This window comes from Hipposideros armiger, unplaced genomic scaffold, assembly GCF_001890085.2.
Source record: "Hipposideros armiger isolate ML-2016 unplaced genomic scaffold, ASM189008v1 scaffold_46, whole genome shotgun sequence".
Taxonomy (NCBI): domain Eukaryota; kingdom Metazoa; phylum Chordata; class Mammalia; order Chiroptera; family Hipposideridae; genus Hipposideros; species Hipposideros armiger.
The window spans coordinates 2,480,523-2,493,050 of NW_017731396.1; the positions used below are offsets into that span (position 1 = coordinate 2,480,523).

A 12,528-nucleotide genomic window follows, 5' to 3' on the forward strand; every position below is an offset into this window, starting at 1 on the left:
TGAAGAACAAAACGACAGCAACTTGTCTGTTCCCCTTCCCCCAACTCCCCAGCACTGTTCCTATCCCCCGAATTCCCCAATAAAAATCTTAAAAAAAAAAAAAGAAACGATTCTGAGAAAAATATCAGCGACTGCAAAGTAAACAAAGATGTTAACGCAATTAAAGAAGATGGTAGACAAGGAGGAAAGGCAAAGATAATCAAACATAAGGATAATAGCAGTCCATAAAGTTGACATTGAAATGTATCTATCTAACAGAGAGAAAAATCCATGTCAATTTCCCTGGAATGAAGGAAGAACTATTGGAAATACTGTCTCATGTGATAGCTTAGTTTCCTCACTTTAGTTTCTTCTTCCTGATACATTGTGTAACATTAAATATAATCATTTTAATGCCATAAATAGTATGATCCCATCCTCTTAAATATTTCTTCTTTCTATGGGTGTCTGGCTACCCATTTTTCCTCTATATATAGAGGTACAGAGAAGTGTAAGTCATCCAGTGAGGGGGGAGAGGCAGAGTTGACTTTCTTGCTTACCCTTCTGTATTGTTTGAATTTTTAATAGTAAACACATGTAACTTTCACTTAATAAAATGCAGTCATTAATTTAAAAAATTTAAAGCTACATCAGCGAATATGCTAACATAAATAAAGAATGGCAATACTAATATCAAACAAAAATGGAATTAAGGCAAACACATTATAAGGAACAAAGAGCTATATCTCATGTTGATAAAAAGTCCACCTCACCAAGAAAACATAATATTCATGAATACTGTACCTAATAACATAGCTTTGACATATATATATATATATATATATATATATGGCAAAAATAGAACACAATGAAAGTCTGATGAAATACAAGTATACAGGAAGATAGATTTTTAACACATCTATCTCAGAAATCAACCTCTGTGAAGGTGACAAAAATAAGTAAGAATGTATATTATTTAAACAACACAGTTAACAAACTTGATCTAACAGGTATATGTAGAATTTTGTATGCCACAAACAGAATACACATTTTTTTCCAAACACACTAAACATCCTAAAAAGTATGAACGTTTATTAGGCCAAGAAATCTCAACAAATTTTCCCACCTCATCCCCCCAAAAAACCCACACAAAAGCAAAACAAACACCAGACAGCACATAAACCACATTCACTCACCATCATAAAAAAGTAATAACAAAAGCGCTCATTGAAAGAGTTCTCCTGGAAACACAGTGGTTTCAGGGAAAGAACACAGCTCTTGATGTCAGACCATCAGCCACTTACCAGAGTTTTGTAACTTTGAAAAGTCCCTTAACCTCCCTAGGCCTCAGTTTCTTCACAGTAAAGTAGGGATAAGAAAAGAACCTTCCTGTGGGGGTTTTGGGAAGATTAAACTCAATAAATGTGAGTTCGTTGGAAACATGTTAACTAAGTTTCTCCAAAAAGTATAGATGCAAAACATCATGGCTGATAGCAGTTCACAAATCCAGGAGGTAAACTGAGGCACCAGGCGGTCCATTCAGAGTATAGTCACCAAAGCTTGATGATTACCCACCCCCCCTCACCCCCAGGACAAGGGTCTTACCTCCACAGCTCACGCAGGCTGTGCACCGGTTGTTCTTGTCCAAGTAGTAGTCCGGGTCACAGCAGTCAAATGAGCCCTGTGGGCACGGCCGCTTCGGGAAATGCCCTGGAAAAAGAAGTAGAGAAGCTCCAGGCCTGGCCACCTCGGCAAAGACCTCACCTCCCCACCGTCCGCCTCTCATCTCTGAAGCCCTTCCCAGCAACACCTCTAGACCCCCAAACATGGCGGTGCAACTCTTCTGTGTTATAGATGGAGATATTGATGCCCAAGAGGGCAGACCTTGCCTAAGGTCACCTGGGCAGGCAGAAGCAGCAGCATGGGTCAGGGGGAAGACCTGGGCATGGGGTTCCAGGGCTGCCACATGCCAACGGCATGGCCTTGGGCAAGTTACAATGACCTCGTGGGCACTCTTCAGTTAAAATAATAGGATGCACCTCCTAGGTTTGTTGGACGGATTAAAGGGATCATAAAGATAAACAGGTGTAAAGCCCTACAGCAGCCCTTAGCACACAGCAGGCACTGGCTGAGCACTGGTTGTTATTCCTGGCAGGACCCTGCTGCACTGTTGGAACTGGGGAGCCATAGTCCCTAGACCATTGGGAGCCTAATCCAGAGGCCCAAAAATCACCCAGCAGTCCCCGACTCCTAGTGTACAGGGGTGGGAGAAGCATGACGTTGAGACCGAATGTGTGGGGCAAAAGGGTGGGGCGTCCTGCGACGAGCACATGACCCAGACAGGCCAATCAGAGTACATCTCCCTCAACACTGTGATTGGTTCATGGACACGTGACCCATGCCTGCCATGGAGCGTCATCTCTGCGAGTTTCACAAAAGCTACCAGGAAAGAGCCCCTCTCTTTATGTTGGCTTTCAGGCTGAAAGGGCAGTGTAAGCCCAGAGCTGCCAGGTCATAGCCACTGCGGCGTGGGCGGGGCGTGGGCGGGGTGTGGGCGGGGCCCACTTGAGAAGGAGACAACTCAAGAGGCCTCAGAGGCAGAGAAATGGACTCCCGATGACATCATTCAAACCTGAATTGATGGTGCCATGGACTTCTCTGTCATTGGGCCAATTATTTCTCTTTTGTCTTGTTTGGGCCTAAGTGAGTTAGGCTTCCGTTAGTTACAACCCAAAGAATCTAGACCAGGGATTCTCAACATTTCTTGTGCCCTTAGTCATTTGGGGGAAATTTGTGGACACTGTTCAGAATCATGTTTTTAAGGGCATCAAATAAAATACATAGGATTACAAAGGAACCCAGCTGTGTTGGAACCCAGTTATTAAAGCATTAAACAATAATTTAAGATAACAGTAATATGTGTGATTTTTGTAAACTCATTAAATAAGACCTAATAACTACCATACTTTAAAAGTAGTGATGAGGACAAACAGCATTTCATGATACCTGCAGCAATTGTAATATAATTGTAATATAATATGAGACTATCTGATTTCTACTGATGGAGAAGCTGCAGGTACTTCTATTACTTCTGTGCTTTGCTGCCTTAATCCATAATGGAAGGAGTTCATAAAGGAAATTTAGTATGAAAATAAGTGAACTCATTCAGGCACACGGCCCCCCTAAAATCTACCTGGGGAGTCCATGAGCCCCAAGGTAAGAGCCCCTGCTCTAAAATCGCATGCAAGTTGCTCTCAAAAATACCAGCTTGATGGCTGGTACCCTCTAGCTCAGAAGACTTCAGTAGCTCCCCCGTGGTCTTTCGGAGGGATAAATCTGATGCCATCACCCCTCGCCTAAAACTTTCAAAGGCTTCTTGTGGCTCCCAGGATAGAGGCCTAGGTCCTTACCATGGTTAGCGAGGTTCTGCCCCCCTGTCTCCCCCTTGCTCTCTAATCTCTAACCATACTAGGGCTCCCTGTTCCCCAAAGGGCCATGCTCCCTTCTGCCCCCAGGGCCTTTGCACGAGCTGGTCTTCTCCCAGGAACGCTCCTCTCCCTTTTCCCCTAGTAAACGCCCACTCAGCCTTCACATTGCAGTGGAGACATCACTTCTTCAGCAACTTGGTCAGGACCACTGTTACAAACCATCAGAGACCTGGGTACCTCGCCCCCCTGCAGCCAACTCTGTTGTAATCTCACAATTATTTGTGGGCTAAATGGTGTCTAAGTGTCTGAATTCTCCCATGGGAAGGTCACCTCTTCCAGGATGGGTCTTTCCATTTCTGCTCACCCTATCACTGTGCCTGGCACATATTTCATCAATACCTGTCCTGACAACTTAATCAACAGACCCCATCCGCCTGGCACTCCTGGGCCTCACTTTGTGTCCAGACTCCTGGTCTGGTATTGTTGTATATCACTCACTGCCTACACTCTATGCTTCCATCAACCTGGGCACATTGGTCTTTTCTCTGGCACCCCTTCATGTGTCCAGGAATGTTGGTATGGGTTGAATTATGTCACCCTCAAAAAGATATGCTGAAGTCCTAACTCCTAGTATCTCAGAATGTGATTTTATTTGACCATAGGGCCCTTGCAGAGGTACTCAAGTTAAAATGAGGTCATTAGGGTGGGCCCTAATCCAATATGACTGGTGTCTTTATAAAAAGGGGGAAATTTGGATACAGAGACAGGCACGCACATAGGGAAACGGTCCTGTGAAGATTGTAGTCATGCTGCCACAAGCCAAAGAACCACCAGAAGATAGGAGAGAGGCCAGAACCTCCCCTAGAGCCTTGAGAGGGAGCGTGGCTCTGCCAACACATTGACCTTGGACTTTTAGCCTCTAGAACTGAGACAATTAATTTCTATAGCTTAAGACACTCAGTTTGTGGTACTTTGTTAACAGCAGCCCTAGGAAACTAATACAAATGTTCTTTGCCCAGACCAAAATACTCCTCCATCTCCACGTCTACCCGCTGGGAACCTTCGCATCCAGCCAGGTCAGCCTCATGGAACTTTCCTGATCACCTGACGCCATCCAGATCCCCTGTTTTGGGCCCCTTTTTAAAATCACTTCTCAGTGCCAGGGCCTGTCCTGGGCTGGACTTTAGAAACCCTCTTCTTCAGAAAATACATTCAAGGGCTCAGTGTGACTAATTTGGTGGCGGGATTGTTTTTTCACTCAACTGAGTTACTGAGCATCACCTTTGTGCCGGAGCTGCTCCCATCAAAGCTTACTCTCTAGCCTGGGGAAGAAAGGCAAGCAAGTCAAGAAAGAAATTAGCAAGTTGGTTGCCAATGTGGGCACAAGCTGAAGAAAACAAAGCAGCTAAGACAGGGAAAGGCCGCGAAGAATGGAGAAAGATCTCTAGAGAGTGTGGGCTGGTGGCTGGCCTCGCTGAGTCCAAGAGGACTGAAGAAGGCAGCCGCACAGAGGTTGGGGACAGCAGTCCAGGCAGAGGGCACTGCTCGTGCAAAGGCCCCGAGGGAGGAACACGCGTGGCTTGTGCAAAGAACAAAAAGGCCACGGGGGCTGGAGCAGAAGGAACAGAATTATGAGTGTTTATTCTTTTCTCTTTTCTCCTTCTCCCAACTGCCACAGGGATCTCCTCCACCGAGTATCACTTTCATAATCAGAAACAAAAATGGTTAAGAAAGGTTTCTGAGTTGTGGTGGGGCTCTTAGAACTGGTTCCCAAGTGTCCCTCTGCCCTGACCTTCCTCCGGCCACACTCTACCACCCCCAGTCTCTGATCAGCACCTTATCAGCTCCAGATGTTCTCAAGTTTGTCCTAACATTCCTGTCGCTGCCTCTCACCTCTGGCTCAGCATCAGGGTGGTCAGGCCACCCAGCCCCAGCTGCTTTGGCCCAGAAACTGCCCTCACGGAGCCTGAGCCACCAGCCCCTCCATCCTCCCCTCCCCCCTTCCCCTTCAAACCCTGTGCCCATTCTTACTCACTCCAGGCCTTGGCATATTCTGTGCCCTCTAACCAGAGCAAACCCCCTCCCCACCTTGGCCTGGCACACTTCTGCTCATCCTTAGGATGCCTTTGGATGCCAACTCCTCAAGGAAGCCTCCCCTGAACGCTCCAACTAGGAACAGGAGCGTGTTCCCATGGCTCCCAGCAGCACGGCCCCGGATTCTAATGGCCTGTTGCAGCAGACACGTTTGTGGAAGGGCTTCCCAGCCCACAGACTTCCCTTCTTGGAGAGCTATCCCACCCCTTCCCCCAGCAGTGGTCCAGGGCAGTCCTGGCCTTGGGGAACCAGAGCAGAGGTGGACATCGGGACTTATTTGAGCCATCACAGGTTTTCTTCTTGGCTTTGAAATTGGGGCTGAAAGATGTTTGTCCAGCGTCCCTCCTGTTGCCTGAAGGAGAGCCGCAGTCTGGGGAGGGGGCCAAGCTTGGCCAAGGGCAGGGAGGGCAGGGGAGGCCTCTTCCTCCTCCTTCCTGCTCGCAGCCCTTGGAGAAACCCTTAGCTCCTGGCACAAGACGGGACACATCCACCTGGCCCCAAACCAACCATGGTCTCCAGCTAACACCAGGCCTGGGGAGGCCTTGCACGTCTGTGGGGAGACCCCTTCCTACGGGGAGTGAGGGAGGGCATCCAGGAAGCAGGGTGCAGACTAGCGAGGGGTTTGTAGCCCCCGCATAGGCTCTTGTCTGATATGTTCTGAGGCCTCCCAAATGCAATGCCTTGGGGGTCAGTAGCAAATAAGACTGAAGGGTTGGGGGTTCAGAGTTAGACGGCCACGTTCAAGGCCCTCCTCCCACCCTGAGCCACTTACTAGCACGGGATCATGGGCAAATCCCTGACCCCTGGCATGTCCAAGTTTCCACTCTCAGTTTCCTATCTGGGTTCAGCGGGCGGATGGGTAGGTAAAGGGCTCAGCTCTGTGGCTGACACGAAGCATGCTCCATCACTGTTCATCGCTGCCGTTGTTAAGAAACAGTGAGTGAGCTCCCTGTCACTGAGAGTGTGTAAGCAGAGGGCTGAGGGTCAGCTGTCAAAGATGCTACAAAGGGCCTTACAGGCCTGGGTGAGAGGAGGGATTCGAGACACCTAAACTCAGTCTCAAAGGCCTCCCAGTTTCCTTCCTCCACCAACCCGCCCCCGTGCAAACCCTGCCGCACAGCTGAGTGATAATGGCAGAGGGCGGGCAGAATGTCAGAAATTTCCCCAAGAGACCCAGGAAGGGGTTTTTGTGGGTTTTTCGTTTTTCCTCTCTTGCCTGCCCAGAAGCACAGGGTCAATAAAACTCCACCAAAATGCCCCGCCCACCACAGCAGCATGAGGCACTCAGCCACCCCTAACCCTAGTCACTGGGCCTTGGAGAAGGAACATGGGGGGAAGGGAGCCCCCTCTTCGCAGTCATCGCATCTAAGTGGAGGGAGCCTGCAACCAGGATGTCACTCTCTCTCTCAAGTTCCCACCAGGCTGGGGTTGAGGGGGCTGGAGGATGTGGGAAGGATGTGTCTGTCTGCCTCCCTGCCGCTGGGATTGTGGGTCTTATGGAAAGCCACAGCACTCCAGAGCCCCGGCTGCCGTTGGCCTGGAGAGAAGCAGTGGGCCGCCAGCCACAGAGCACTGGGCTGGTGTGGGAAGGCTTTCTGGAGGAAGGGGTGCCAGAACTGCGGAGGGTGGAGACGGTGGGGGAGGGCATCCCAGGGGCCAACAGCCATGTACAAAGGCCCAGGGACTTGAAAGCACACAGTAGGTTCAGAGGACACCAAGCACAGCAGTTCCTGTAGGGAGACCAAGGGAGGAAAAGCTGGAACGGTGACAAGTGGCCTCACTTTTAGAAGGAGCAATTAACAATTGTTGGACAGATGGGTGGAAGAATAGGTGATAAGGGGGATGGAAGAGGAGTGGGTAGATGAGGGTGGATGGGAAGACAGACGGGAGAGGGATGGGAGGGGGACGGTGTATGAACTGAACGGTGTCCCCCACAACTTCATATGTTGAAGCCCTAACCCTCAATGTGACTGTACCTGGAGACAGGGCTTTTAGGAAGTAATTAAGGTTAAATGAGGTCATAAGAGTGGTGCCCTGGTCTGACAGGGTTGGTGGCCTTATAAGAAGAAGACAAATCAATCTCTCTCTCTCTCTCCTCCCCTCTCCTCCCCTCCCCCCCACCATGAGAAGGCACCTGTCTGAAAGCCAAAAAGAGATGTGTCACCAGAAACCAACCCTGCCGGCACCTTGATCTTCGACTTGTAGCCTCCAGAACTGCGAGAAAACAAATGTCTGTTGTTTAAGCCCCGCAGTCTGTTTTGCTAGGGCAACCTGAGCAGACTGAGACGGATGGGGAGACGGATGGGGGATGAGTGGCTGAAAGAACGGGAAAGCAGATGGGAGGGGGAGGCGGTGGATCTGAGGAGATGGGAGGAGGGCAGGGTAGGTGAGTTAGTGAGTGGATGGAAGGATAGCCAGGTGAACAGGCAGGTACATGGGTGGGTGGCTGGCCAGTTAGACACTGAAGTCTCGAGGACCAAAATCAGCACAGGGACCCACCTGGTGCACACTTCAGAATCAACACTCGACCGCAAAACCAAGGCGAGAAAGTCCAGTAAAGTTCTAGTTTATTTCCCTATAATGACTACTGAGTGAATAACTAATGAATCACTTTTAGGAATAGAAAACATCAAATTCTTACCCAAAAAGTTTCTCTGGGTCCTTTGGTGGCCAAGCATGGGCTCGCTCAGTCCTCAGAGGCCACAGTTCTACGAACAGACTGACCGGGGTTCCTGCCCTGCCCCGCTCCAGCCACATACCCTTAGTAATCCTGTGTATCGGTGGCCTGTCACCACCCTCCAGACAGCAATGCTGGGAGGCTTAGAGGATTCATAGGTGGGCACCCTCCCTATCCTGAAGACCCACACCCACTTCCAAGGACCTTCTGTCCTCAAAGCAGGAGGCAGTTATGATGAACTGGTCACATCCAGTCCTCACACCCTCCATGGGTGTAACTAACATCTTTCCTCACCCATCAGTCTTCGTTGCCAGATCTCAGCTTTATCTCAGGCCCCGCCCAGGCAAGGCCACCGGAGGCACCTCGGGACTTTGGATGATAACCACAGAGGATGGCAACGCCTCTTGCCCTGTTCTACCTGCTCACCTGCTCCAGCCTGAGCATCACCGCAAAGTGGGAAGAACAAGGCACACCCCTGTTCCAGAAAGACTTCTGATAACCTGCTTGGAGCCAATCACTGTGCAGAAAGCGAGCTCCAGCCAGCAAGACTGGTCCCCGAGAGATCTACAGCCCAGGCAGCCCGGGGACAAACACATATTCAGGGCTGGAGAGGATGAGGACTTCAAAGGGTGTCCAGACATGAGGGGTGGTCAGGGGTGTCGATAGCTGCCCAGGCTCGGGTCACGGAACCCTGAACTCCTGCCTCAGCCAGTTCTGCCATATCCCAGTGCTGTACCCTTGGGCATCCCAAGTTGCTTAACCTTGCAGCATCCCAATAGCCTCATCTGCAAAACGGGGATCATAAAGGATAATTATGAGGCTCTGATGAGATGATGCAACGCACATGACAGTCTCAGGCTGGTATCTATTGGGTTGTCGGAAAAGTCATGACACATTTTTGCAACGAAAAACAGAAAAATGCGTCATGACTTTTCCGACAACCCAGTACATAGTACGTGTTCAATAAGGGGCAGCTTTTAATGAAAAACAAACACTCACAGGGTGAGGGCCTTCAGAACCTGTAGTCAACATGATGATGTGGGCTCCCATCTTTCCCACTCCCCAGTCCTCCCTTCTCCCCAGCCCCGGCATCCGACTCACCTGTGGGGCAGCGGTAACAGCACTTTCCAGCATCCTTGTCATAGTAGTGCCCAGGGTCTCTGGCACAGGCATCCGCGGGGGCTCGATTCTGGAGGGTGGGACAAATTGGTGAGGCTGGATGAGACACACATCATCCCTCCAGGCCCTCAGGTCCCAGGAGGCCCGGTCTCCTCCACTCACTGTCAAGGCCACGTCTGAGACCAGGCTTCATTTTACAGAAGAGATTTCACATCTCCCTCAAACCTGCTGCAGCCCTCCATAATTCAGGCCCAAACCTTGGAGACTCTCTTGACTCTTTATCTCATGCTCACATCCAACCCAGTCAGCAAGTTCTCCCAGCCCCTCTGCACCAGTTTCCCCACCTCCTGAGCCTGGTTCCTGGTCCCATCCCCCCTCCCTTGGATTAATTCAGTTGCCTCCTACTTGGCCTCTGGCACAGGCCCGTGATACCAATTTCTGCTAAATGTGTTTGTTAGGTTTCGTTTGGGTCCATGGTGTGAAGCAGGGTCAAGACACTTTTTTTCAGGAATATGCAGTTTTCACAGCTCGCCCATGTGTTTCCAGGGCTCTTGGAAAGTTAAGCCTGTTTGTTAGAAGGGGTTCAAGAGAGGAAAGCCTCTGCTGAGAGCCTGAAGGAGTTTCTGTCCTTCCTGGTGGATGAAAGGGGAGCTTGAGACAGGTTTCTGGGCAGACCCCTAACAAGAAGCCCCAGGAAAGGAAGGGTATGCGGGAGGGGAGCAGAGAGGTCAGGAAGCAGCAGCGCCCCACTTCTATATCTCAGCCTCTGAGATGGTGCCTGGGACAGGAGGTGACCACTCGTGGGATGAAAGGGGTGGTGGGGTTTTCTCGGTTTGGAGGAGGAAAGCAGAAGCCATTTACCCCCCGAGGAAAGGCCTGGCTGGCCGAAGGGGCTTCTCTACTCTTTTCTCCACTCAAGGGAACCGGAAAAGTTAATAAAACTTTCTGTTATGGTCAGAGAGCAGAGGACCGTTGTAGCTGAAAGGGAGACACATGGAGTGTGGATTACATTCTTTTTATCTTTTTTTGCACCTCTGAAACGTCACCGCATACATTTGAAAAAGGAAGTATAACCTGACCTCTCTGCACACCACCAGTCGCATGGCATTGTTTTCACCCACACACACCCCGCAGGAGCGCATTGTTCTCAAGTGAACCAGGGGTTTCCTGGGGTCCTCTCCAGGGACAGAGGCCTGCCAGGACAACCTGACGGTGACCCGCATTATCGCACCAAGTGAGCTCAGAAGCCTACCGGTGGGGTGGGCTGAGGGTGTGAGGATTCAGCCCCGTTGGGCCTGCTGAGTATGGGGGAAATTCTGGGTGCTTGGCTTGGGTTTTTCCCACCTGGCCTGTCTGTTCATCTCATTGATAGCTATGGACTCCCCAGGGCCTGGGGGACAGACAAAGGGTGCCCGGCTGCTTACCCTTCACCTCCTGCCACCACACCCTGAGTCAATGGAGGGGTAGAAGGCGCAGAGAAAAAGAGGAAACCCATGTTACTGTGTGTCACTTTCCCGGAGTCACACACCTCCTCCTTTATGCCACCCCCAGCCCTTTGGGGCCAGATCACCACCCCATGTTATAGGTAGGGAAACTGCAGCTCAGAGAGGTACAATCACCCAGCAACTAAGTGTAAAGAGGAGATTTGCGCTTCACTGGGTCCCCAGTTCTCTCCCCATCTCTGGGCCATAAGCTGCCCATCTTTAAAATAAAAGAGGTCCAATGTGCTGACAAGGACGTATCACATTTGCGGTCTTCCTACCAACGGTCCATAATCTGAACCAAATCATGAGGAAACCAGATAAAGCCAAACTGAGAGCCTTTCTACAAAAACAAACAAAACAAAACTGGCCTGGACTCTTTAAAAATGCCAATGCATGCAAGACAAAGAAGAGCTGCAGAATATTCCAGAATAAAGAAGACTAATGAGACAGGACAACTGAATGCAATGTCTGGATTGGATCCTGAATCGGGGTAAGAAAGAAGATTTTGGTGTAAAGGAGAACATTGAGGCACTGATGAAATTTGAATATGGACTTTATGTCTGATTATGTTCTACTGATGTTGACTGTCTGAATTTGATGACTTTTTATGTCAGAGATACCCTTGTTACAGAAGAAACATGCTGAAATATTTAGGGGTACAGGATCAAAATGTCTGCAACTAACTTGCAAATGGCTGAGCAAAATAAAATAGTAATAACAATAATAAGTGTATACATAGAGAGATAAATAAAGCTATTGTACAAGACAACATGTGTAAATAATACTAGAGTGTCTCAGGAAAAAGACGGCAGGCAGCTCAAAAATAAATCTGTGTACGTCCAAGGTTTGCCACCAGGGGGCGCTATCTTCTTGCTGTTCGGAGGCGCGGAGGGTTCTCTGCCAGGATGCCCAGCTGGAGCCCACATGAGCCCCACAAAGGAAGGGTAGAGGACTGGGGTCCTCCGTCCCCACATGGGGCATATGGGGTAAAGGGATAGCCCCCCTAATCCTATGGAGGTGCTGGACCCCATCTCTCCCAGCTAGTCCCAGAGATGTAGGTGGGGTCCAGGTCAGGGCCCAGCTCAGCCCCATCCCCCCAGCATCCACCCCAGATATCCCCAGGCCGCTACAGCTGGCGTTCTTCGGCAGAGACAGTGGCAAATGTTTTGTTTGTTTGTTTTGTTTTGTTTTTGTTTTTGTTGCCTATGATGTCATCGTCTTACAAGCGCCCAGGAAATGGGGTCAATGCAATGCATTCATGTTATAGAAGTAACAACAAGTTATTGACCCCACAGCCTATAAGACCCTATTCCCGTGGAAGCTGAACAGTGAAAGACCTGCCCAAGATCACACCTTGTGGCAGGGTCAGGAGCTGAGTCCAGGTCAGCTGACTCTTGCCCACCCCAGGAGCACATCAAGCACCGACTGTGTGCCAGAGAGCTGCATGGGCCCCCAGAGTGCCCTCCAGGAGCTGTCACCCCAGTGCGGAAGACAACCCCACCTTCCCAGGCCATCCCTAGCCCATAAGTAGAAAGAGGTGGCATCTGGGGACCTGAGCGTCACCCTCGCGACATTGTCTGTGGTCCCAAAAGCTAGCTCAGCCTCACGGCCCAGGCACAGCCCTCACCCCGGCCCCATTCACCACATTGCCTTTGCCACCGCTCCCATCTTTCCCACTGCCCTCCTGCTGCCCCCCACTACCCATTCACACAGGCCCTTCACCCACCCCAGCTCCTGGCAGAGAAGG

General features: G+C 50.2%; 1 protein-coding gene across 1 annotated transcript in view; it reads right to left on the reverse strand.

Annotated features, from left to right (window-relative positions):
- The window catches only part of TNFRSF8 (TNF receptor superfamily member 8), a 78,470-nt gene that overhangs the window by 55,813 nt on the left and 10,129 nt on the right, over positions 1–12,528 (reverse strand). The window contains exons 2-3 of the mRNA XM_019639703.1: positions 9,280–9,367; positions 1,585–1,689 (exon numbers count right to left, since the gene is read on the reverse strand). Of these exons, the coding sequence (XP_019495248.1) occupies positions 1,585–1,689; positions 9,280–9,367 (193 nt within the window). The remainder of the gene's footprint in view (positions 1–1,584; positions 1,690–9,279; positions 9,368–12,528) is intronic.